Below are 26974 nucleotides of genomic sequence, written 5' to 3' on the forward strand. Positions count from 1 at the left end.
CAATATATGTGTTAAAAAGTCAAGGTCATGGTATTCGTTTAAACGGACTTTTCTTAGGAGGCCCGGAAAATCAAAGCAAATAAAAACAAGCCTTGCAGAAAATTGCATTCGCTAAGACAGTTAAAGTTTTCTCTTGGGCTGTGATGTCTAACCATCACCTATAGTTGGCTCTTTGTATCACTCTTATATATCATTTCATATAAATATTAATTTTACAGCTCTCTGTTGGTAATACAAGCAATAAAGCTGCGACGTATTGCCACTCAAGTGCATCCTGATCAAATCTCTTTCATTTCAGCCTGGACTTTCCTGTTACACAAAAAATGCATCTCTGTCAGCAGAATGGGTTATTGAAAAGGGCACTATGTTCAGACATTTGTAGCAGTCCCTTATAATATGGCATGTTGACAGGGCAGATATTTAATAGAATGTTGTTGCTTGCATCTGGCACTGTTTTCTTATGCAGATCTGGGACTATTACATTGACCCTGAGACGTGTCAGTTTGTGAGATGGAGTGACAATGTCCCCCCTCAGTCCTTTCCCTGTGGCCAGGGAATTTCATCACAGGCATTTGTCCACACCATTGAAAGCGAGGTAAATGTTGCATTGTGATGATGAACTCTCTAAACTCTGTGGATTGCTTTCTAGTGATTTTGCAGCTGTTAGATGGTTCAATACAAAAGCCTATCTCTTTGTCTGAAGCTCAGGTACACTGACATATCTTGCGTGAATAGGATTTTGATTTGTCTTGCTCTGGAGTCTTAGTTCTGATTGCAGAGGCTCTGCTTCGCCGACCATATAGAGCACAAATTGCATTTTATCTAAACACTGGTGTGCATTCATGTTTTTATATTGATTTTTTTTTAAATTTTCCCTGCAGCAACTTTTCTATTTGACGAACCTCCTGTCAGATGCTGGCCATCCCGTAGTGCTTGCAGGAGAGACAGGCTGTGGAAAAAGCGCAATTCTGAATGAATACATGCAGGCCCATTTCTCAGGGGATGTGGTGGAAGTACTGAAGCTGAAGATCCATGTGAACAGGTAGCCATTGATTGAGTATATTGATCTTCATTACATTGATTTTCTTAAGCCTCCTATCCAACACTGATATTGTTGTTTACTGGATAATGCTTTTTAAAATACCCCACCAACTGGAAAGGTGGAAATGAAATCCATACTTTCAGATTTTACAAATACCTAGAATAACAAGCTAATATGCCTCTTTCAGCAAAGATTGATTTGTTACATTGCTGGAAATCACTGGTTTTTACTGTGATGCGCTCAGCCGTTAGGCTCTGTTCGGCATGCCTTATCTTATGACTAATCCCTGAATTGGGATTATTGCTTGATGTTTTAAATCAAAACAAAAAGCAATACATCAAATAAAGCGATATCAAAGAATCGATTTACCATGGTAAATAAGCGTTTTACCATGGTAATCTGTAAGCATGTACTGATGTCTAATTTAGGCCATTCTGAGTTTAAATCATTTTCCTAAGTAAAAGAAGGTTTGATATACTGTATCATACTGTAATAAATATGTAAATTATTTTAACAATATAATGTACTTTATATATTTTATTGAATGCTTTCTAAACCTTACTTGTTTGAGTTGCACTCTGCGTGGTGTGATGCGTTGTAACATACTGTATTTCTCGTGGATGTGTAGGTCCACCAGCTCCAGGATGCTCTGGGGAAGCCTCTTTGATAAACTGGAATGGCAGTATGGGACACTGTACACCCCTTTTAGAAAGAAGAAGCTGATGTGCTTTGTGGACGACCTCAATTCGGCACAGGTAATGATGTTGACTCAGGGGTCAATGCGATGAAAAATCTGTCTGTTATTCCTGAATGTCCTGCCATGGCCTGTTCTCATCATCATCATCATCATCATCATCATCATCATCATCATCATCATCCTCCTCCTCCTCCTAAGTTTTGTGTGTAATGTCTTTAAGGTCTGTAGGATGAAAATGATATGAATTAAAGTGTAGTGCATGCTCTTTCCCAGTGTTCCTTTGCATCTGCTATCAATGTATTGATATTCAGGTTTAACCTTATTGTTAATATTATCGCATGACCTTCCGAATGTTGTTTTCCATGCAAGCGGTCCCATGTGGACATCATTGTAAAGGAGAAATTATCTGGTTAAGTAAAGGATCACACATAACAAAATGTAAAATATCAAGAAATACCTTCATAATTTCATATCAATTCTGATAAGTGCTAGAGAGGAATTGTTCGTTTCCAGAGTATGATAAACATTAACCATTCAAATTCATTGCACTTGATCATCAAAATTAAGTATTATTTCATGTGAAAAGTTGAAAAAAACTGTTTTCCCATTTATATATATCATGTACAGTAGGTATACTTTTATTTTTTAAACATTGACATAATTGTGTAAAATAAGGGTACAGGAGCGGTTTAATGACTACAGTTTTAAGTAATTTATATAAAAATGTTGCTTCTGGAATGTTTTAATATTATTGTTTCTTTTAAAATAACCCAACTCCAAACTATTCATAACCAGGAATGACGACACGTGCTGCAGAAACATACAAGGTTACCAGCTCAGCAATGAAAATATAAATATAAAACTATTTAATTTACTGCTTAATAAAGAATTAATCGGTGTAATCTGGAAGATTATTAAGTAACCATGAATTTAATGCAATTTTATTTTAATGTTTCTTTTTGTGTTTTTACATAATGACTTATATAGGTTAACATTTTCATTTAATAATGTTAAAGGTTAAGTAAAGGCTTCTAGTTTTTTTTTTTAATTAGGCCTGTATTACTCAAATGATTTCAACATAAGCCTGCAGATCTTTGAATAATGAAGGTTTCTTTTTTATTGCTTTAATATCAACAGATGAAACTTGCACGGACCCCTTTATTAGCAGGGAATTAAAATATACTTAATCCACTGGGAGACACTAATTTGAAAACCATAGAAATCTGGAATTAATGTAGAAGGTCATAAAACAGAACATAAATCAGGGAGTAGAGGATTTCAAACAGAAAACTGAACAACGTAATGCACTTTCCCTGTATGTTTGTTTTAGCCAGGAAACATTTTTTGAAACTGCACCCATCTGGTCAATAAATGACTACTAAAAACTCTCCAACTTTTATTAACACCCATGTTTAGAAAATCTGGATAAATTCCCGAAATATTACAAGAAGCAAATGCTAATTGAATATCTTGAATGCAGAAAAAGAGGGTTTGAAAATGATTTTAATTTCTCAGTCACACCTTAGACAATAACCTTTCCTGAAGACTGTCTGGACAAGATATGAATTGTTCTGAGAACCTGGGTCTGTGTAATTAATTATGTCCCCCCCCCCCCCCCCAACTGGGCAGAGACTTCCCATGTCTGTAAATTATTAATTATTCGCAAGCTGAAGTGACGCTCCTCTCCTCTCTCCAGACTTGATACTAATCCATTCTAGCGCTCCTTGCTTCCTGTTCCAGGTTGATGGGCACGGCAGCCAGCCAGCTTGTGAGTTGATGCGACAGCTGCTTGACTGTGGGGGTGGCTTTGACCCAGTTTCCTTTGAGTGGAGGACAGTGAAGAACGTCGCCTTCCTGGCCACCGTCAACACGAGCTGCCCGAGCAGCCCACGCCTGCTGAGACACTTCGCCATCTTCCGCTGCTCCTACCCAAGGTGCACACATCTGCCAGGCCCCAGCATGCAGCGAGCCTGTTGGCTCCTTTGTCAGGATTCATGGCATCAGGAATTTAGTCTGTTTTCTTCTCACAATTTACTCTGACTTTTATTGCCGCTGCAAAGACCCCTGTGCTTCACATTAGTCTCCACTTAAAATTTTAGTTTCCCTAAGCATCTGGTATAACTACCTCGCCTCCTGGTGCCCATTTCACTTAGTTCGCAATCTATATTTTTCCTCCATGTAAGAATGATTATTTTTCTCAATTCAGCAATTGCCTGTTATAAACTTGCCCATTTTGGAATCGCTGCCTGTTTAAGATCTGGCTTTCCAGCATCGAGTCCTGTCGCTGTACAGAGACAAATAAAAGATGTGCAGACCAGCTCGTGCAACATGGCTGCCTATCAGCCCCACCAGTCTTCCAACACATTCAAACTCCACAGTGCCTTACGACTGAGTTAGCGGCAATTTGAGTTGTAGGAGTTGCTGCTTTCACTGAGAGCTGAGAGGACTTTGGGCAATTAAGATCCATTTATCCCCCTACCCGAGGAGTCACAGTCGACTAGTGACATGACCTAGGCCCGAAGGTGTGACATCTGGGCCAATAGATGACCTCTAGCTGCAAGGAAGAGCTTTTAGTCATTTCATTTTCTCATGTTAATTATTTCTTGTTCCCTTTGCAACTGTTTTAATGCCCAGATTTTCTTTCCAGTCAAATGTTTTGTTTACCAAAAGCACACTGTGGTATTCTCATGGTCCAGTGTAATAAAGAACTGGGAAGTTATGTTGCAACGATGAGAAAACCATGGAAGAAGTGGAAAAATCCTGTGGGGAAGTGTATGAAGGAAACCCTTTCACCAGTGACTTCACATGTAATCTGGTCTGAAGTATGTTAGTAAGCAGTACTGCACGGCATTGATATTTCTACTCATTCTTCCTGCTTTCTTACAGTTGTGATGATCAATACAGAATTTTTAGTACTCTGTTGAATTCCTCTTTTCTTCAGTCCTCACCTGCACTGAAGGTAAGAAGCCTGTTGTGAATTGTGGTTTATCCATACCTCTGTAATCTGAGGGAAGGCTAGAGGAGTCTGTGTTAGACCTGAACAAATACTTACTGTAGTAGCTTTAAATGAGTCTAAAAAGAGTATGTTTTAAAAGCCTTTTTTGGCATTGTTATTTTACTAATGTGTTTTACATGGGCTCTTTAATTCATCACTAGGATCTGTTACTTTGTTTTATTTATTTTACAAAAAACTCAGAAGGTTATGTCTTTTATACTGTAGGTCATCCATTTTTTTTTAATTTTCATTTCCCTGTGACTGGACTTGCTTGCACCACTGAAGGCGAATTCTGTGCTCATTAATATCACTGGTCTTTTTTTTTATTAAGAAAATGCTCAGGTTTCTCCCAGGCTGCTGTTTTGACCTTTAGGGATGCTGCGTGACTGTAAAGGCATATTCAAAAAAATATTGCACTCACATGGAAATGGACACTCTGTGGAAGTGTAGGAAAAGGAAACAGTTAAAAAAAAGGCAAAATTAATTTGCTTTTTATGGATAACCACAATGAGACTAAACGTTTGCAGTTTTCACCATTCATGTCTACCTACTGTGTTCCAGCCATATATGTGCTGTCAATACAGAATGCTATATTTGTGCAAGTCTTTTGAATTGGTTTCTTTCCTGCAACGTTGAGTCCATTTCTGAGTGCAGTAGCACTTTCATAGACTTTCATACCTGAGCCGTTCAGGACACTGATGCGATGGGCTTTTAGTAGCAATCTTCTTTGAGACCACGTTAACGACAACAGGAAGGGAATGTTAGTGATTTGCCACTGTCTTGTTGATTCCTTTAGAAGGACAACTTCACCGCCTCAGCTGATCCTATCCACAGAGAGCTACTGTCAGCTGTCACCCTCGTTACTGTAGAAACACAAGACCGCCTGAGAACCATGTTCCTGAGAATATCCCAGAGGGGCCACTACATGTTCACTCTCAGGGACCTGGTGAAAATATTCAGGTAAAGGAGGCCAGAATAATATTTCACTCTGTAAATTCGTTTTTTCCTCAACATTTGTGCTTTTATAGTTTTAATCGCAGACCCCTTGGCCATCAGCCTATTGCATTATGACAAGGGGAGACATTAACATCGTAATAAAAATGAAATGGCTTTGAATCCAGACTCTGTGGCGGGCAGTAGGAAGAGACGGGACAGTGAATAGAAGGTGGTTAAGTCTTTCAGCGTGACTCTTTTTAGTCACACCACCAAACAATGAGCTGTCAGGGGCTGCCGTTTTCTTATAAGACTGGTTTAAAGGCCCTGAATGCTGATGCTGTAAAATCCATCGGACAGAAAATAATGTGTTGGCTTTCTGAGGAATAGTATTTGTCGCTGACTTTATATACATGTATATTTTATAGTGGTTCACCATACCTCACAGTTTCCTTGTTCTCTTGCTGCCATTCAAGAAAATGTTTCCAGTCAAGGATCTTGGCAATGCAGTCTATTACTGCATGGGAATACAAACGGGCTCAATGCAGAGAGAAAGGATTTATGGCTGATGCTAAGCTCTATACAGCAGGCAGCACTCAAATGAATGCATGATGGAAATGCATTAAAAGGAGAAAATAACAGGGAGTTTTTACAGTGCTTAGACTGTGACTCGTGCTTTCAAAAGACTTTCAGTCTTTGAATACTTCATTTAGCAGTAAAACACATATCTAGCGTAGCTTAAAGTAAAGGAAAAACCCAATGTCACTATAATGAGCCATAAAGAAGTGCTTCAGCTGTTTATTTGTGCAGCAAGAGAATAAATATAAAGTATTTGTATAATGACATGAAATTTGAGTGGGAAAATCCTGATGCTGTAGGCTATAAATTAAGTCTCTAGTCTCTTAAGTCCTATAGCAATTCACTTGCAGAATGTAGGTACTAAGCACAGTGGTAAATAATTCCAGTCCTGAGCAACTAAAGAGCAACAGTAATTGAGGATAAAATGTTATTACACCTTGTGTCTGTGCCGTACAAAATATCGCTCTACTGCTAATATTAACATAACTAAAAAACACACTTTGCACAAATTTTGTAATATTTTAATGTCGTTTTTATGTACAAGAATTATGGTTGTGGCATTTTGAAGGCTTCTTTAATGGATGAGGTTCTGCAAGAACTCTTTTACTGCTTCTACTGTTCACACTTCTCTTTATATTTAGGAACCTCTGTTTGTCTCTGAATATGAACGGTTCATCTAAAGCCCTCCTCTACTTGTGGAGACATGAGTGTGATTGGGTGTATGGTCACAGACTGGCCAGTTATGTGGATTATGCTCGCTACAAGCAGGAATTCAATGTAGCAGTCAAGAAAGTGTTTGCTGATAATGAGCAGGTAACAGTGGATGACAAACCTTAATGTTCTGAGATATATTACACAGTTTACTATATACAGTATGTAAGTAATAGAATTGCCTTTTGTTCTTTCTATTTTGGGTGACATTAACCACCCAGTAAAACTGAAAAAAATGTAATGTAATAAATTAACAACGTAATAAAAGTCAGGATACAGTCCTTTGCTCTCTGACGTTCTCAATATTTAGAAATGCAGACGGTGAGATTCAAGATTTAAGATTCAACAGTCGTGAAACAGGGTTTATTGATAAAGGACACTGAGAGATAATTAGAGATTAACTTGTATGTATTGAAAATGTACCTTTAGAGGATAATAGATTACTGATGAGACCAAGATGACCTATCCTTTTCAAATAGAGGCATTTTTTTGTGTTGGACTTGCATCCTGCATTGATAACTGTCACCTGCTGGTCTTTGTGAATTCTTAAAGAAGGCTTACAGTCTCCTTGTCTCTGTCCATAACAGGTTGAATTAATCACTAGCCCCACACAGCCATTGTTCAGCAATGTCATTAATCTTGAAGGTGGGCTGGTCACAGCTAGCCCCACTCAATGGCAGCTGAGATCAGGAAATCAAATGAAGCTGTCAAACCAAGATATGAGTGGTGATGGCTATCGGCACAACTTTGATGAAGACCTTGTTCGGAAATTGCTCGAGGAATCAGTGCAAGAGCATAACAAGACTAATCCCAGGATAGCTATTTCCTTTTACAGGGTAAGGCATTCCTTTCAATGTAGTTGATAGTGAGCTCACACCTCGTTCCAACTAAATGCAAGCCGTATTTTAACACTACCCATGAATTGGTAATTTTCAAGAGATCACTGACAAAATGTAAGTGACAGATGACGGAGAAGCATTGAAGCTTTTCTTTGTTCTGCATCATTGAGAAGAATAATATGCATTTTATTTTGTTGAATATTTTTCATTAAACGTTATACTTCCAAGTGATCTAAGAAATGGCAAAACATATACTATTTTAGCAATTAAAAAAACAATCTTTCAGCAGCTGAGTACAGCTTGTCATGAATAATTAGGATGTTTTATTTTATTGCTTTTGAGGTGCATTGGTTCATTCTTAAAGTTATCCCTTCCTTAAAGTGCTTTATAATCCTGTTGATTTTTTCCCTTTATATCTCATTGGTCTTGACAATAATCACAAATGAATAGCAACTAATTTAATTGATCACATTGTATGTTCAGTATTATTTACTGAATTGGACCTTAACATAGAGTATATCATTTTTATGCACAAACGAGACCGACAAAACGTTTCAAGGCTTTCTCTAACTTGGCTTTATTTATTTGTAGAGCACAATTGAATTAGTGTGCCGTCTGACCCGTAACCTCCTGAGTCCACATGAAGTTGCCCACACTCTGCTCTGCGGTGAAGGGTGTCCTGGGATGGCTGTACCTGTGACAAAACTTGCTGCCCATTTATGTGGGTTTTCTCTTGTTCGGATCCACTCCTTTAGCAGGGATGCCCAGTCCATCGACTCCTTTAAATCACAGCTGGTTGATTGCTGTGTTCAAGCGGGGATCAAGGTAAAGCTCATGTGTTATGTTTTTGAGGACAGTCCTTTAGAATTTAGCAGTGTGCTTGTACTTGATTTTGCCCTCCCAATTCCAGGGCTGCTACCATGTTTTTGTAAAAGGAGGAATCCATTCGTCCATTGGCTTTTCATGGTATTTGTGGACTGTTTTAGATCTGCCCCATTAGCGTTACTTATATTGAAGTTCTAAGATACATATAATCATTTGCCTTAACATATTTAATAATATGTGTGTAACTCCCATTATCAAACTATTAAACTCCCAGCCTCTCTCACCTATGATCTGAACCTCACAGTGCCTTCTTTCTTACCAAAAACTCAAACACACATTGAAATCTACCTCTACCTCACATGTCAAAAAGCTCACTGCCCATAATTTCTATCCCTTTATTTCATTCTGTTGATGCATGTTTTTGCACATCTGGTGTTGTTTTTGCACATTACCTGTTACCTTTTTGTTGTTTTGCACATTGCCTGTTGTCTCTGTCTTTCTTCTGTTATACAATTGTATTGTTTTTTTTTCTTTGTACTACTTAAGTCCGAGAGCTAGCTAAATAGCATTTCGTTATACCATATACCTGTATATGAGTATAATGACAATAAACTTGAACTTGAACTTGAACTTGAACTTGAACTTGAACTTGAACTTGAAATCAGATGGTACGTTATAAGGGTATGTCTCATTTATTGTCAAATGGGGTATCAATGGGTAGCATATTTGCAAAAATGAAAGTTATAGCCGTCACTGTGTCTCGGGAAGCATTATAGTTCACATCCAGCCCAAGCTATTCCCTTTTTTCCTTAAGATAAGTTATGGTTTAATAAAATATACGGCAGAAACTGCTATCAACAGGGTGCCTTTTGTAAATGGGTTCCTGCAGTCTACTTGGGAAATGATCTCATACTTTATTCAAAAGCTTGCTTAAGGACCATTTTGTTTAATTAAGTAATGTATTCAGGGTCGGTTTGCAAAATATTTTATTTCGAAGAGGGCTGCAGGTCACGCTCACATTCCTAAAGTCTTTGAGAGCAGAATGCCCTGAGCAGGCAACGGTCAGCCCCAGTTCCCCGTCAGGTGTTGAAGAAAAATGTCAAAGTAGACACCCATTCCTACACGGGAATCTGTTAATTAATTTCTCTTGATTCTAGGTTTTCCTGTTGGGAGTAAGGGAATGCTATATTCTGCCAGACATACCAGATTTATGAGGCAGTTTAGTGGGGTAACCTAAAGGAGGCCCATAATGAACTCCATATTGCTCAATCAATTAAATATGTACACCTTCTCTTTCATAAACAGCTGCTATGCCTCTGCTTCGTAAAGATAGCTAGTGTCAGGTTTGAGGTAGTTAGGTATAAAATGTGTGATACAGTGCAACTCAATTATCTTTGTTGGTTAAATTAACACCATATGCCTATACTAGGTTTGCAACATGTTTGGGTGCTGTATAACATTATGATGCTTAAAGGTAAAAAATGAAAAATTAAAAGTTCTGTCAGAATGTAAAGCACTGTCACAAATGGAAAGACTGGCTCAGCTGGCTGTTCCTGTCACTGATGAAATGAATGTAAAAGTGTATCATGCCACATTTTAGTTGTGAAGGTCAGTTCATTTCACGACTAATTGCACTTCAAGGTTCTTAATTTTAATTAGATAGTTAATCATTTAATTCCATGCCATATCAATAAAGGCTGTCAAGATTTTTCTTTATTAACCTTATAATTGTCAAGGCTCATTATTGTGAATGGCTTCTAATAGTTCTTAGTTGGGAATAATGGTGGGGATAAAGTGATGGCACGGAGCATTTAATTTTTCTTTTGCTTTGTCACAGTTTAAATTATGAACAGATCTCATTTTTTTCCTGTTACATTTATCCCAATAAACCGCTGTAATTGCATTTATATTTAAAATCATTACACTGTTTAACTGTTGCAAAGGGGTTTACAGTGCATTAAAAACTCTTAAATGCAGTAAGTAATAAGAAAATGTTTTTTTTCTGAATAAGGTAGCACTCTACAATCCTGAGTGTTACCATTTTTGTTTTCTGCGTTCATGAACTACAATCTAAAAAATTACATGACAAAGTATTTTGAGTTGCTCCGACTCCTTTATTGTGAATACTTCAGCATTTAGATTTCCCACGACAAGCATAAGAAAAGATTTGTCAGATAGCTAAGACACGAGTGTAAAGTAAAACTTAGCAGGTGGGTTTAAATTAAAAATGAGCTCTGAGGCTTAAGACAAAGCTTTAACATTAAATTTTAATCTAGTCTTGTAGCTGTGGCACAACCGTGTCTTGCATTAAAATTTAGGAAAGGTACTTAAGCCAGCAGATGGCACTGTTTATCAATAAATGACCCCTTGACACTCTGGATAGGAGTGGGGGGAAAAATAGACAATGTAGTTGTAATGGAGTTCCACACCATATGGTATTTCTGGTGGATGTTCACTTAAAAACGGTAAGAAATACATGTATATGTAATTGGTACCTGTAAACCTGTCAGTTTTGTCAATTTGCTAATTTATCTTTTGTTCCTTTCCCAGGGGAAGAAAGTGCTGTGCCTGATGAGCGAGGAGCGCTTGGATAAGGCTACAATGGTTTACTTCACACATCTTGTAGTTCCTGGGTCAATAACTCACCTGTTTTCATCAGAGCAGCTAAGCAGCATAATTAACGAAGTTCGCAGTGAGGTAATGACAGCTCGATGGCACAAAGAGTCTTGGTCCTAAATCTCACCTCACTCTTAATGGCTCACCCCAGAAAATCAATGAAAGAACACAGGAAAAGAACAACAATCTGTTTGCACAATTACAGTCGCACAGATCCCCCGATTTTGCTGAAACCAGCAGTCTGTTTAATCATTGTGTTCTTCTGTGACTGCTGCAGCTGTATACGTTTTACTTTCACATTGTTTGACGTATTATCTATCTGTGCATAATTATTTAATGAATTTTAAATATTGTGCAAATCCCACATCAAGTCTGTGACCCAAGCAAATCTTAAAGCAGTTCACATATCTTCATACAGAAGCACGGTCCACAGCCTTTTCTTTTTAAAATATTTACATTCTGTATATGAAATGTATGAAGCAGAGATGTATTCGCCTGACAGTTATTGACATTATTTTCTGTTTTTTAGGCACTGACTGAAAATATAAGCTCCACCAAAGAGGCTGTATTGGAGTTTTTTGTGCAACGTGTCGCTCAAAACCTCCGTTGTGTGTTAATTTGCCCTTCCACGGGATGCAGTTTTTCCCAGAATTGCCAGGAGTTTCCAATATTTACTAATACTGTCAATATTTATTTTGTGCCACACTGGTCAAGGTAAAATAAACTATTCACTATAATCCCTTGTTTCTGACTAAGACATACTGCAAATTAAATCAAATTCTTTCACTTATGGCCCAGTAAAATCAAAGCTGAATGGAACTGTTAGTGTATTATTCTTCATTACCTTCTGGTAAAGATTAATATTGGAGTATTTCTGTTTTAATTCAGATACTCTGTAATACATTTTGACTGATTACAGAATATCTGAAGTAATCTAAAATAATTTTTAAATTTTAGTGGTGGTTTCTTCCAGTATGAAATGGTAGCACTACAACATAATGATGAATCACACTGGCCTATTTCCATCAGCAAGTAGATGCTTGTGATGCTGTTGATGAAATGCGAATCGTGTAGCGGCTGCGCTATTGTTTTCTTGGCTTTCTGCAACGAGCTGTTTGCCTTCTCCTCCTTGGCTTTTTCAGGTCTCGTCTAGTTGAACACGCATTGTACCACGTTGGTCGCCTTAAGATGTTAACGGCTCAAGAGAGAGAGAACATCTGCCACCTACTGGCCTCCATGCACCTGGCTGTTGGTAAGAGTGATGGCCGTGGCAAAGGTATGGGCAGATTTGGCCACCTCACAAACAGCACCTACGAGAGCTTCGCCCGCACGTTTGTGAGGCTGTTTAACAAGAGGCACTCCGAGCTCGTGGCCGAACACCGACGTATCGATGAGACCCTCGGGAACATCGATGGCGTCTTGAAGGCTTCCGCAGGGCTGAGGAAGGCCAGCCAGCAGGCGGAGGTCATTCTGGAAGAGCACAAAAAAGGAGCAAAGCAGATACTGACCCAGATCGGTCAGGACAGGGCCGTGGCCGAACAGCAGGTTCGGACAGTTCGTGAGCAGATGGGAAGAATCGGGAAGCTCCAGAGGCTTCTGCCAGAGTATCAGCTGGCTCATGCCAGGTCCGTCTATAGGTGTACAGCTATGGCATCTGATATAAAGAAGCTGGTTGGAGAGATAGACATTGAGGCCTTAGGTAAGTTACTGCTGTGGCATAAAACATGCTGTATTTATCAACACTACCCTATAAGACCTCTTTGTAGTCTTGTGCTGTTTTTGTACGAGATTAACCTAATATAAATAGCCGGGTCATTTTCAAATAATTTCAGTTCAATGGACTGTGAACATTTGCTGCTTCAAGAAAGGAAAAAACTACATATGAACATACATGTCCATAGATCCAATTATGGAACACAAAGTATAACTATATCATCAATTCTAGCACCATCACAAACAGGAATGGTACTCTAGTTTGAGGTGACATTTTCAACCCTCCCAGAAATGTTGAATAGAATTCACGTAGGGAGCTGCGTCAGCATGCGTAGGCAACAAAATGTTGTCTCTTTTCTTTTCCTTTCAGTAAGCAATAAACCTTTACCTGTTCCCAATAGCATTCACGTGTAGCTTTATCAGACTTTGTAGTGACTAAACCCAGCTTACAGCTGTACATGCACTTTTTTAAGACAGATCTTTGAAAAGCACTTCATACTTTAGAAGCTTTTCTTGATTATTCTTTATTAACTGTAATCTTAGTCAATCAGCTCTTTGATTTTTGAAGATGCTATTTTAAATAGCAATAATGGTGCTAATAAAGTCCAAATGTCCATTCTCAGTCATCGCAGAGCACAGACACATGTCTTCCATTTCGATGTTCTTTCAGGAGAGTTGCGTGCGATGCAACAACCAGATGTTGATACGGAAGACTTGATGGCATCAATAATCACAATCCTGAAATCTCCAACTGCTGATCTGACTTGGTCAAAAGGAGCCAAGCGACAGATGGCCAACCTGGAACGCTTCCTGGATGAGCTCAGTACTTTCGATGAAATTCAAGTAAGCTTCATGACTTTGTGCCGAAAGTTTGTCCTTTTGCTATTTTCCTTACCCCCCCTCGTCTTCATCAATACTTTATAACAGAAAAGAAAACACGTGTCTGGAAAAGAAAGCGCAGAGTGAAGTGATTATTACTGAAAGAACGGCTCTTAACATGCCAAAGGTTAAAGAGTGATAAAAAGCTGAGTTCAGTACTAAAGAGGAGCTGTTTGTCTCTGCTTGTCTTGGCATTCACCGAGTTTGTCTTGGAAGGAGAGAGCAGACCGTCAGAAAGTCAATTAACCATGTCGTTGCAGGGGTACTTCATTTACTGCTTCTGATTCTTCAAACAACACAGCCTGAAAAATTCTCTAAGGCTAAAATGTCTTTTCATTTGAATTATCCATAACCCTTGATTTGTGACACAGACATTCATATGTAAAGAAAGGACACATTTTACTGCGCACAATTTAAGGAGAAAAGATAACGTTCAGTGCTTCTTAATCCTACTAAATCCACAATAAATAATAATTCACTGCCTCTTCAGCTGACGACTGACAGCATCCTCAGACTATCATGGTGTTTAATACAGCATCGCCCTATGTAATTGATATGTACTGTAATATCATCCCCACTCCTGTCTTTGAATTTGAATCCGTTTTGTTAATATGTAAGTTTTAATGCAAACCCATGTCATATCCATCTTCAGAATTTCAAATATATTTTTGCTTTTAACAGTCCCTTTAAGACTAAAATGAGGGAGCAGAAAATCATGATGAAGTAATATGTATTACTGATAATACATACTGTATAACTTCAACAATCAACAATATGTATTAATGATATACAGTACAATAATAATTAGCAATGATAATGATGTGCAATAACGTATATTTTAAAGGGGGAATGCTAATTAATATCTGGCAAGATTTTAAACCACAAAAATAACCGTAATAGCAGAGGATAACCAATATACTTATGGTTGGACTATGACGAAATGCTGGTGTCATTTTCTGTAGCTGTCAGAGGCTACCCTGGGTGTCCTGGAAAAGTATCTGCAGAAGCCATCCTTTACAGCAGAAAACATGGAGAGGAACACTGGTGGGAACAGCGCAGCCAGCTCCTTGCTAAAATGGTTGCAAGGTGCAGTCTCCTACCACAGAGTAATGATGTCCAAGGTAGGAGGTCACTGTCTGGTTTGAAAGTGAATCTGACCTGTTAGGACTACATGGCAAAGCTCTAGGGCCAACTTCAGAAGGTACTGGTTTTACCAGTTTTCAGACAAACTACAATCCAAATCCCAACCCATTTCTATCTTCCTATCGCAACGTTGACATTTATAATGTCACAAATGTCACACTGGTTTATCGTCTGAGGTTGTTAAGTTTCCCGTTAAATACAAACAGAAATGGTGCATTTGTTACTAGTCGGAAGGTTTGCGTCTGTTTCTTCAAGCTTACTTCTGGCAAGTGTAATAATGTGCCTGCAGTTTGCTTGACTATAATCTCTCTTGGCAGGAGAATCTTTCCTTCATTTTCCTTCTCACAAATGCTGTAGTCTTATGATTTCACTGTGGTTGACAAAGAAAACATTCTAGCATGTTTTTCTACTCTTCTGGACCAGAATTGTTGTTTAACGTTTAATCACAGTGTCAGGGGTATTATTTTGCTCTAATTATAGTGTATGAATTTTACTGACTGTTGAAAGCACTTCAGAGAATATGAGAGACAGCCAGATGGACTGGGGGACAGAAAAGACTTGCCAGGCTCTTCACAAGCCACCTGCTTTTTCCCTGAAGGATATTTACTAATAAAACTTAAATTTACATCGATTTTCAGCATTAAAATGTACCTTGATGATGAATCCTTGGAACTAAGAAAGATGGACAACGAAAGTTATTTTTTTTTATATTAACAGCAGGAATAATCGTTCAGATTATGGTTCATTTCTGGTAGGTTTCTCATGAGGGACCAACATTGCAAATCTCTTTGATATGCTGGGTATCCTGTAAAACAGGCAGAAGCTTAACAATCTGGTTGATTAAATACAGTACATTGTCTACGAGAGAAGAAGAGTATCTTTAAATGTGTGCAGATTGTCTACAACTTTTATTGCCAAGGTGCTTAAAAGCATGGTATTTTTTGGGGTCTGAAATACTTGAGTCTTTTTTTGGACAAACAAGAAAAGTGTAAAATATATGTAAGCATGCTTTTCCATCAATGAGCAAAGAGCAGCAGCTTTAAAAGCAGACCAGATGAGATCAAGAAGAGCCAGAGGGGGATTCAGTTACTTTACCGTTACCTTTTTACCTTTTGCTGTGTGCAATTAGATCTTTTATTTCCCTTTCCTTACGCTGAAGGTTTATTTCACCGACTCCTGTTGTGCTTTTTTAACTTGAAACAAAATACAAGTGCTGAAATGAAACCTTTTGTGTGTGGCTAATAAAAGCTGCATGTCTCCTTTTGATGTGTAAGGCACCAGAGGAAAAAAAAAAGCAGTCTGTCTGCATTGTTGTTATTGGCATGCTAATTAATAAGATCAGCATAATAGCTGAAGACCTGAAGAAGGCTTTGATGTCCAAAGCCCAAACGGATTTGATTGTGCAAGTCAAGTGCAGAAAGGTTGCACAAGCTAACTAGGAACAGGCATAGTTGCTGCTAATTAATTAGTGATTGAGTCTGAAGTTGTACGTCTAGCCTAGAATACTGATGAACAATGACAATGCAACAACTTATTCTTATTAACCTTTATTTGTTTCAGCCTGGTGTGCTTTGTTTCTATTGTATTTGAAACAATTTACTTCATTTATTATTATGGTAAAATATTTATAATATTATTGAAAATGAAAATGATAGTAATGTACAAGTCCGATTGCCTTATTTATGGCCACTATCCTCTATGCATTTTCAAAGCAGATTCATACCCAGTTTCCAGAACAGGAAATGTAAATTTAATTGGCAGACTGGCTGGTGAAACTTTAATGATTTCAATAAGAGACATGAGAATTGCAGCATGTTCCCTCCATGCCCCATGTCATTTTAAACCTCCACTATTGAGCGAAGATGGAAACACATTGCAAAAATGTGCACCCTGCTTCTGCAAATGCATTGGGTCCTGTAGGTTAAGGTCATCAATCAGAATCATTTAACAGCTTTTTGAGTGATTACTTTGAAATGTAATGGATCAGAGTGCCTGCTCCATCTACAAGTGATTAATCTCTTTGGGTTTATTGATATGCTACTCAGTACTCATAAATCAGTGATCATTAATCCCCCACATAATTCCTGTCATTCTTTGAAATCAATTCCCCACTAGCTAATTGAGATTGAACGAGTGGAAATTTACTGGCTCTGAATTAAAGAAATCCAGTGCAGTGTATGTTAGAAAACCGCACAGGGCATCAGTTGTTGTTTTGAGTAGCCCTTTAAAGGGAGAAAGTGAGGGAATTCAATCATAATTATATATTTTTTTTACATTTTGAGTGGGAGACAGTTTTCTTGTTCTGGTTTTTTTATTTGTGTTTGAAATGTTAAGCTTTGTTTAACCAGAACGATTCTGAATGACCTTATTCACAAAACAATATATATATAGTCGGTAAATATGCATGTGTAGGTGGTTATGGTCTATCCATCTCCAGAAAATCTCTTATTTCTTCTAAGGGTTGTGGGAACTTGATAACTATTGTGGCAGCAAGAGAGACAGGATCCTGACTTCTATTAGTCATCCCAACTCAGGATTCCGAGTGTCAACACACAGGGAGGGAGTTTAGACAAACCAATTAACCTCACCAGCATGACCCTGTGAAGTAGGAGGAAACCAGAGAATGCAAAGAAACCCCACACACCTACTCAGATGTGGTACAAACTTGTACCCAGTCTGAAATTGAACCAAGCATTGAGGCAGCAGTGTATCCCGCCTTCCCAGTGCTTCCTGGTGGTTAACTAAAACTGTATGTGCTGTTTCGGACTGAAATTGTATTCTTTCCTCAAATAAGCAATTTGATCTACAACTTGAAACGGCTTTGATTTCCTCATGTTCCTTTTTGGAACATTTTATTTGACAGGACAGCTGGCAGTATTGATACTTTTCTTTTAATGGCAACCAATAGTGCTTGTTTTTTTTTACCTACTGGTACATTTATTTTAAATGAGCCTGTTTTCCTAAATTGCGACAAACACCAGAATCTGTAGTTCAGATGGTTGAAATCTCAATGTATAAAGGTGGTAGTTCAATGATTGCAAAATCATATCGAATGATTACAAAATCAATATCATTAAACCAAATTACTTATCCACTAAATGTGCTTTATGGGTGGGTTTCCAACAAAGTCCCCTTGCACACACCACACACTTCATCACTTCGCTAGACTGGCTTACTGTCATGATGTTTCAGTCTAAGCACACTTATTCATTATGTCTACTTTTTAAACTACCTCTAGATTTTTTGTAATTTACTTAGTTTAACAGCAGGTGTGTCCCCAGAAGGAAAGTGTTCATTTTCATGAACCCTGCAGTGTAGTGCCGTGATTACATCCTTCTTTTTTGCGAAACAAGATCGGTTGTTTAAGGAATTTAAGGTTTCACTTAAACTGGCAAAGTCTGTCTATGATTATGACACAAATAAATGCAGAAAATGCACTACACTCATTACAGCCTACAGTGTGTTAAAAAACAAACTAGCTATTAGCTGTGTATGAAGAGGACATTGCTGGAAGGCAGTTCCCCAAAGCCTTGAATTACATGCTGTTGGTTTACAGCAGTCTTTCCATGTATAATGTGAGTTAAGAGATGAAAAGATTACCTTTAGCGTTTTCCTAAATGTAATCTAACCCACTTCCTGGAGCATTATTGATTAATAGAATCAGGAAGAGAACAGTCGAACAACTGAAGCTGTATTATTTATCTTGTATTTAAGATTGTGAATTATGAAAATACAAGGCTGGTAGGTCTGGTATCACTTAATATCACTTAATTCAAGCAAATAATAAAGTATTTTATTCTGCTTATAGCAGTCGTAATAATAACTCTCCCTAAAATCATTAATGATGGACTGCAGTTAAGAAATGGCAAGCTAATGAAACAGAAATTGTCATATATTGAATATACAAAATGTTCCTTATGGAATACTCTTCCCCTGCAAGATGGATCTCTGACTCCCTTGAACTGACTAAGCAGTGCCACCAAAAAGACCTGCACTATTCCAGACTCTTGGCATGTCATATATGCTGATAGATATTGGAAACTAATGGAGAGAATGGAGAAAGAAAGCCCGGAGATTATCCACTGGGATATCTTGCTTCCTTTGGATAAAGGAATCCTACACTTCCCTTATGATGAATAATATATAGGTTTCAGTCTAGCAATTTTGCTGTAGATCAAAGTCTCAGTTCTGAGAAGAAAGGTCTGTGTGTAAATCAACAGTTCTTGGTATAATCATCGCTTGGAGAGAAGGACTGAAGACATCCCTTCTTTCCCAGTGTTAACCTAAGAGGCTGGAAATTCAAGTCCTGGAGAGAGACGCTTGTGAAATCAATACCAGAATGGATGCTTATGAGACCACATGGGGAACACTTGAAAAATAGTGTTGTGGCAGGAATTGAATCATTACACCCTTGGGTTCGGTGTTAACCCCAACGCTACAGCTCCTGTGGATAACAGTGCATTTCTGTGACACTTCCGCTGAAGCTGCCCATAGCTCTTAAGATACGATCTAACTTTATTGTCCATCCAAAAGAGTGGAAAATCTGTCTTTGCATCTTCATACAAAACTATAAAAAAAACAACACAGCAATAAAATAAATACACATTAAAAATAAACAGTAGTTTTAGACTGCAACAATGTATACCCATAGATCTCGCTCTGCCCATATCTTACTACCATTATATATAATCCGACAGGAACTTAGCTGTGTTTAATATACTGTATCGATTGCACAGGAAACAAAAGATTTCTGGTAGACATTTTTCTTGGCCACAGGCATTCTAAAACACCTCCCTGAAAGCAGCAGTTGGAAATGGGAATGAAGAGGATAGGAGGGGTCATCTATGATAAGATAAGCTTTATTTGAACTGAATATAATACAGCTCTTTAAGCCATTTCTGTGTTTGAGCAATAATTTTATGAGCAATATTAACAATTCTGGACAATTTCCCTTTACTCTTAATAGTCAGGCAGACATACTATACCGTGATACCAAAAATAAGGATGCTTTCTATATCTGTGCTTATCTGGGATGTCTTCAGTGCCTGTGGTTAGTTTTACCAAAGCATACCCATGATTTCTTGTGAGAGAGAAAGGGGTTCCACTGTCACATTCCTTCTCCAGTGTTTGCTATCAGAATGCACTGCAGGCTGTGTCTTTCCATGACAAAAATAAGTAGGTGTTGAAGGTGTAGTTAAAGAATTACCCCACATTGTGATAGCCAGGTTTATCTTCTAACAGGGTTTAGAAAAAAAAGTTTTACTGGAACAAGTACATGGAATTGCTGGAAACCATGAGAACCAGGGAGAAAAACCTTAAGCAAAACAGTTATGAGTGCTACTGCACGCTGGCAGGGGTCTTGCAGCTTTGCCTTCAAGTATAAAGATATAGAGCACAACACATGAAAACAAAAAGCTTTCTTTGTGGTGCCCTGGCTACAGTCTGACATGCTTCCCTGAAGGATTGCATGGGTAAAGCACATGTCAGCTCATAAACAAGCTCTAACACTATTTTTTTTTTCCTTTATCCCAACACTCATTCTTCCAAGCAACACGTTTGTGTGGCAAACAAAATGTCCAACCCGTAGTCAGGTCTCAATGAAAATGCCATCCCATACTCTTTTATGTATGGTACTGAGGTACGACCTCAATTGACAAACGTTTCAGCGAGCAGAGCTACAGCGGCTCGATGCTTCTCAATACTCTTGGCCTATAATATCCTCCCTCTGTATCCTTGCTCCATGTCTCATATGTCAGAGGTCATAACACCTGTAACCTGTGCAGTATGAGGACTGTATTCCTGTCTATTATTTATCTCCCTCTGCCTGATACTGTATATTCTATTGATGTAGAAAACACCAGATTATTAGACTGGCTTTACTCAGCAGCTCTTCCCTTCATTGATAATACCTTGAATGTATTTTACAGAGTATAAATAATATTTTGTATATATAAAAGATTTGAAGCTCTCCAAAATACCTCATGTTTAATGGGTAGGAGATGATGCTTTGCTTCTTTTTGGACAACTGATTGCTCTGTAGAAGCCCTGGCAAAAGCCGCTTTTTTCAAACTGCGTAAAAGAAAACGTGACATATTAAGGGAATGATTAGGCAATTACAGTATGGTGCAAAATCTTAATACTCTATGCTTTTAATATCAAAATACTAATTCATACCCTTTGGCGGTTTATACAGTAATTAAGTTTATGCCATTAATAAAGCAAAATCTGCAGCTTTTCAGATTAATGTAGAGATACAGTATGTTTTTTTTCTTGACAGCTGTACTTAAGTGGGTTTATTCAACACAAGTAGCAGTGCAGCAGTAGGAAACTCGCTTTGATTTCTCTTTCAGTTAGGCTAAGCTAAAATTCATTAATTCAAGCAATTTGTCATGCGAACCTTTTAACAGATGGAACACAAGCGGACAAAATCCTACACAAATGAATCTAAATCTCATCTGACAGTTGTATTGAGCTATATATTAGTTGTGACGATTATGCATTCCCTTCCCAGGCCTTTAGAAGAGAGCAAAGACAATCAACAGGGTTACAGCATCTGGATTTTACTGATGCTGATAATATTACACCGATATGTTGATGACACTGTTTAAACTTGTTAGTAAGAAAGGATATTTTTGTATTTACACTGAGCAGAAAATGTTAAATCTGCTTTTTGACTTATAATGTACAGTATAATGGAATCTCAAACTGTAGATGAAGATTTCCCCTTGTGGTAATGTGGAGGTCAAAGAATAGTTGATTTGTCCTTCATGTGCATGGTTGTCTTTCTGCTGATTTAGAAGTGACTCAAGATGACTCTGTCATCCTCCTTTAGGATTTAAAAAAGCACTTCCTTTTTCCTGCAGAAGGGTTAAATCCCTTAAATGATCTAAGTGAGTGATGCCCTTGAACCAGGGGATTAGTCTAATTGCTGTGCGCTGAATTCATTCCAGTCTTATAATGAACAGAGGAAAATCTTAAAGCAGTCCTTTAATTGGTGTTTCACTACAAGATCTGAGAGATTGAAAAACATCCTTAATTTGAACTCATAGGCAAACATTCAGATGCAGTGTGACCCATTTAATGTAACAAGGTGTACAATGGGGACATGAACATTAGTTTTGCTACAATAAGGTATTATTTTTAATAATGTGTTTAGTTCATGGTGATTCTGCATGATTTTTGCTCTTTGATTTAAGGTATTTATTGTACTTTTCCATATGTACTATACAGGTATGTTTACCATCCAAAGCATGTCCCTGTGAGGTCATTTAGCTCTTTTTCTAGCAGTTAATATTTTTACTTTGGCTGTATCATATGAAGACAGCTGTTGTCATGGACATCCTGGATTACTCTGGACAGCGATACCAGCTTTTTGACAAGATCACCACCCATCCCCAGAAGATGCGCTCCTCAGTCAGTCATGTTGGTCTCTTTTAAAGGTCAGGCCCTTGCAGAGTAAGGTGGCTGAGATGAGTGCTGCGCTGGAGGAGTCTGTACAGAGACTAAAGAGCCAGCAGACCAGGAAGGCCACCCTGCTGAGGCGACTGGAAGAGCTCGAGAAGGGCTTTGAAGAAGCCTCCATTGACAAGAATGAGCAGGAGAGGAAGAGTGCTGAGATTTCAAAGAAGTTGGCTTACCTAAGCACTGTAGAGCAGGTAAGAGGGTTCCTTTGTCTAGCTGTTTTTTTGTTTTGCTGTTTTATTATACTGAAAACCCTTTGTGTATCATCTGTGGTGCTGCATAACCTTAGAAATCAGTTGAACCTTTTGTACCTGGCTATGGACTAAATTAAAAAAGGTCTCCCTACAAACCAATCGGTGTACTTTCAGACGTAATATAACATAGGCTATGAAAGCAATCATCTTTAAGAATGTGTTAATTTAAACTGCTCAACTGGCAAGGAAAAGTTCAAGAGATATCCAAGATCGCCTGATAATTTACTTACTGGCTCCTTTGCTTGCCTCAAGGCTTCACAGTCTTCTGCTTGTGAAATGCTCTTTCAAGCGTACCTCTTTGTTTTGCAATTTTAGGTTCTTCAACTTGAGCGCAGGAAATACTCTTTGATTTCCTGCTGCATGGCAGAGCGACTCCAGGGTCTCCCCGGGAGCACAGCCATGGCAGCAGGTCTCCTGTGTTACCTTGGGCCATACGAACACCTGTTCTGTCAACTGCTGTTGAGTCTGGAGTGGCCCAGGTGCCTGAGGGATAGGGGGCTTTCATTCTTAATTGACTCGTTTGACCCTGTTAAAGGTACGTTAATGATTAGCTCCATGCACTGTCAAGAAAGGTGATTTTTCAGTAGTCGCAATGTGGAATGAGAATTAGACAAAGACAAAAGAAATGTTTTTCTGTGACCCAGTTCCTTTAGCTGCAATGCTTAAATAAGGTATGTCTGTAACATACAGCACACTTCATGGAATTACACTAATTACTCCAACTATGCCATGCTTTGTGGTGTTATTACATCAATTGAGCAGTTTTCAAATCTGACCTTTGCTCTTATTTACTTTGCACAGTTAATGATTGATATCAGGTCTTTACATTTTTTCCCTTTTCCGTGTAACTTCACATATGATAAGCACCGATAGAAGCTGGCATTGATTTTTATCTCTGTCTACTGACATGTTATCACTAATCTTTTCAACCGCTCAGGAGAACAAGATTTTCGTACCCGATTAAAATGGGGCTCCCTGTCACTTTTATGTTGGCTGCAGAATCTGGGAAATTATTTTAATGTCCCGATCAATATTCGGGGCTGTGATGGCTGATGTTTTCAGAGCTGTATTGATGGAGATGATTAAACCATTGAAAAAAAAAAATGTCCCCTCTGTCGTTTCTCTGTGCTGCAGGGAGAGTAATTGATTTCTCTGTAGAATTCTTCAAGAGAGAGGGTGAGGAGACAGAGAAGGAAACAAATGTGATGGCAGATAGCAAACAAGAAGAACAGAACTGCCAAGGTACAAAGAGTTCCCCAAGGAGAGCTGTGCCATTTGTTCTAATTTCCCTAGCATTGCATACTCTTCACAGTCCAACTGAAAAGGAAAAAAAGCATTCTTTTTGCTTTAATGGTGACTTTATGCTAACAAAACCTTTGTTGTCTGTACTGCAGATTCCATCATGCTCATCATGTCTATTTTGCCCCCCATTGATCAGCTTTATTGAAAGGAATTGTTAGATGGGTAGCACAGGGTTTCTAGACAAACATACCAACTCCTCCCTTTTTGGGGAAGTGAGAAGATTATTTTCTTACGTTTTCACTGTCTTAGCTCTCGCACTCCTCCATTATTAAATAAGCCGAACTGAAAGAAATTGTAACAAGACTGTGTTTTTCACAAGGAAAACTTAACCTAGCCCCTCATTAATAGTGAGACGTATGCTGTGCAGTGTTTCCAATTCAGTACGCCTAAGGCAAGCTCAATTAAGAAGTTGTTCACCTGTTTTTTAAACTCTAATTATTATCTCGCTCACAGAAGGGCCTGTAGAAGTACTTTTTTAGTGTACTGTATAAGCGTTTTCTTGTTCTGCTATACAGGGTTTGCAGAAGAAGGTGGTCAGGAAGCTGAAAGGCCTGCTGATGCTGGGTCTTCCTCCACGGACCTCTCTGCACCTGTCATTGCTTCGGAGCACTACCGCGACTTTGTTAAAGCATTGCTGAAAATAGTGGCTGGAGACGAGAAGATTCACCACTGGGTTCTGAAAGGTGGTTGTGTCCGTTTTATTATTTGACAGTAGTGCTGGACAAACAGTATATTGTACATGTAAATGTGGTAATCCATACTTTCCAGGGGTCCAAGAGAATTTAATGATTTGTGGTTAACAAGACTAAGTTTTGAAAAGTACATCAGGTACTGTAAATCTGTTTTCTCCTGGACCTTTTTCTATAGGTATACAGTATACACTAGCTAGGATTAATCTATATGTATCATATGTAACAGTTTACTTTGTATTAGAGGTAAAGTATCACATTTAACCAAGAAAGCTTTAACTCCTAGCAGGTTAACATCAGAAAAGGTACAACTGGAATTTGCAGCCCCTAAACTAAAATAGTTCCTGATATTTGAATCTTGTATAAAATTGGTGTCAAGATATGTGTTTGACTGTGTTTCTTGTAAATCAATATAGATCACTTATGATTCTAAATTCACCTGGAAATAAAAAGTAATAATAAGCAGTAGCAATGCTGTATTAAATTATTTTGTCAATTTTTGTAGCAAATGTATTATTAATTGAATCATTTTTGTAGGGTTTAGTGTTTTGTACAGGATTTGCAAGATATCTTTAATTAGCTACATTAACATGTTTGCATTTGGAAAAAAAAACAGATTCTAAATTGAATTAATTAGATGTTTGAAGATTCCAACTAATTATTCTAGCTACATCAAACATTTCAGGCTGCCTTAGTTTAACAAGGTAATGCTGTCGTAGACTTATTTGCAAAATCACTTTGTCCGTTGAATCTTCTGGGATCTTGCTTTAACATCTCTGCATTCTGTTTTCCTTGTGTTCACACACGATCTCTTGTTCCAGACTGGACCCTTCAGCAGATGCAGAATGCTGTGATTCTGTTCTGTTCTTGGCAGAGGCCCCCATTTCTGATGCACCCCAGCAATGAAGCAGAAAAATGGTTCAAAGAGCTGCAGGAGACTTCACCCCCCGTGTCAGCCACGAGTCTCAGGCTTGGTGAAGGGTTAGACCATCCTGCTACTATACACATACAGTAGTACTGTGCTTGTCATTTCTGTTGTGTAGATGAATGAATATTTCTGATTATTCAAGATGATTTCTTTTCAGTGTTAAATTGGCATAATTTTAATATATATTGGGGGCTTCTTTTTGCATTGTTTTTAAGATTAGATCGATAGATACTTTATTAATCCCGTGAGGGAAATTGTAGAATCACTATCAAATCACCACAGTAGAATTTCAGGATTTTAAGTGAGTATACGGCAAGCATGTTGCAAAGGCGTGATTAGAAATGTTACTTACTAAAATCTTTTCTGCTCCGTTTTACCTAGGCCAGACGGCAGTATCTCTCAAGCCATTGAGAAGGCTCTCCACTCTGGTCACAGCTTGTTTATATATAACTACACCCAGCTCTGGGCTAGCCTGATTCGGCCTCTTATTGAGCACTGCAACACGGTCACTGAGACTGAGCCTCAAAGCGGTACGTGCCAGAAGTCAAACAGTGGGGCTCTTTCCTTATTTTGCTAGTTCAGTTGCTACACAAGTATATCTTTGGAATTTGGATAGTGGTTTAAGATGAACTGAACTTAAAGGTTCAGTGTACATACACTATCATGAGTTATTTTATTTGCATTTAAAATGCATCCATGCATTTTGCTCATTGCTTCTTCCAATTTGGCATCACTGGGAAGCTGGAACCTATCCAGGAAAGCAACAGGTGCAAGGCGGGATACACCCTGGACAGGACACCAGTCCATTGCAGGGCACACACAGACACACACTCACACACCCTGGACAGGACACCAGTCCATTGCAGGGCACACACAGACACACACTCACACACCCTGGACAGGACACCAGTCCATTGCAGGGCACACACAGACACACACTCACACACCCTGGACAGGACACCAGTCCATTGCAGGGCACACACAGACACACACTCACACACCCTGGACAGGACACCAGTCCATTGCAGGGCACACACAGACACACACTCACACACCCTGGACAGGACACCAGTCCATTGCAGGGCACACACAGACACACACTCACACACCCTGGACAGGACACCAGTCCATTGCAGGGCACACACAGACACACACTCACACACCCTGGACAGGACACCAGTCCATTGCAGGGCACACACAGACACACTCACACACCCTGGACAGGACACCAGTCCATTGCAGGGCACACACAGACACACACTCACACACCCTGGACAGGACACCAGTCCATTGCAGGGCACACACAGACACACACTCACACACCCTGGACAGGACACCAGTCCATTGCAGGGCACACACAGACACACA

The 26974-nt window shown here is 38.7% G+C and overlaps 1 protein-coding gene across 1 annotated transcript in view; it reads left to right on the forward strand.

Moving 5' to 3' along the window:
• LOC148814236 (uncharacterized) overlaps positions 1–26974 on the forward strand; it is a 98274-nt gene that overhangs the window by 18811 nt on the left and 52489 nt on the right. Inside the window, exons 14-33 of the mRNA XM_088906861.1 lie at positions 467–595; positions 882–1042; positions 1671–1797; positions 3480–3673; positions 4626–4698; positions 5531–5694; positions 6888–7059; positions 7545–7793; positions 8388–8621; positions 11172–11318; positions 11767–11951; positions 12380–12936; positions 13621–13793; positions 14792–14950; positions 22412–22627; positions 23003–23222; positions 23822–23929; positions 24505–24672; positions 25500–25659; positions 25988–26136. Of these exons, the coding sequence (XP_088762987.1) occupies positions 467–595; positions 882–1042; positions 1671–1797; positions 3480–3673; positions 4626–4698; positions 5531–5694; positions 6888–7059; positions 7545–7793; positions 8388–8621; positions 11172–11318; positions 11767–11951; positions 12380–12936; positions 13621–13793; positions 14792–14950; positions 22412–22627; positions 23003–23222; positions 23822–23929; positions 24505–24672; positions 25500–25659; positions 25988–26136 (3745 nt within the window). The remainder of the gene's footprint in view (positions 1–466; positions 596–881; positions 1043–1670; positions 1798–3479; positions 3674–4625; positions 4699–5530; positions 5695–6887; positions 7060–7544; positions 7794–8387; positions 8622–11171; positions 11319–11766; positions 11952–12379; positions 12937–13620; positions 13794–14791; positions 14951–22411; positions 22628–23002; positions 23223–23821; positions 23930–24504; positions 24673–25499; positions 25660–25987; positions 26137–26974) is intronic.

Source organism: Atractosteus spatula, chromosome 27 (genome assembly GCF_055471065.1).
Source record: "Atractosteus spatula isolate fAtrSpa1 chromosome 27, fAtrSpa1.hap1, whole genome shotgun sequence".
Lineage (NCBI taxonomy): Eukaryota > Metazoa > Chordata > Actinopteri > Semionotiformes > Lepisosteidae > Atractosteus > Atractosteus spatula.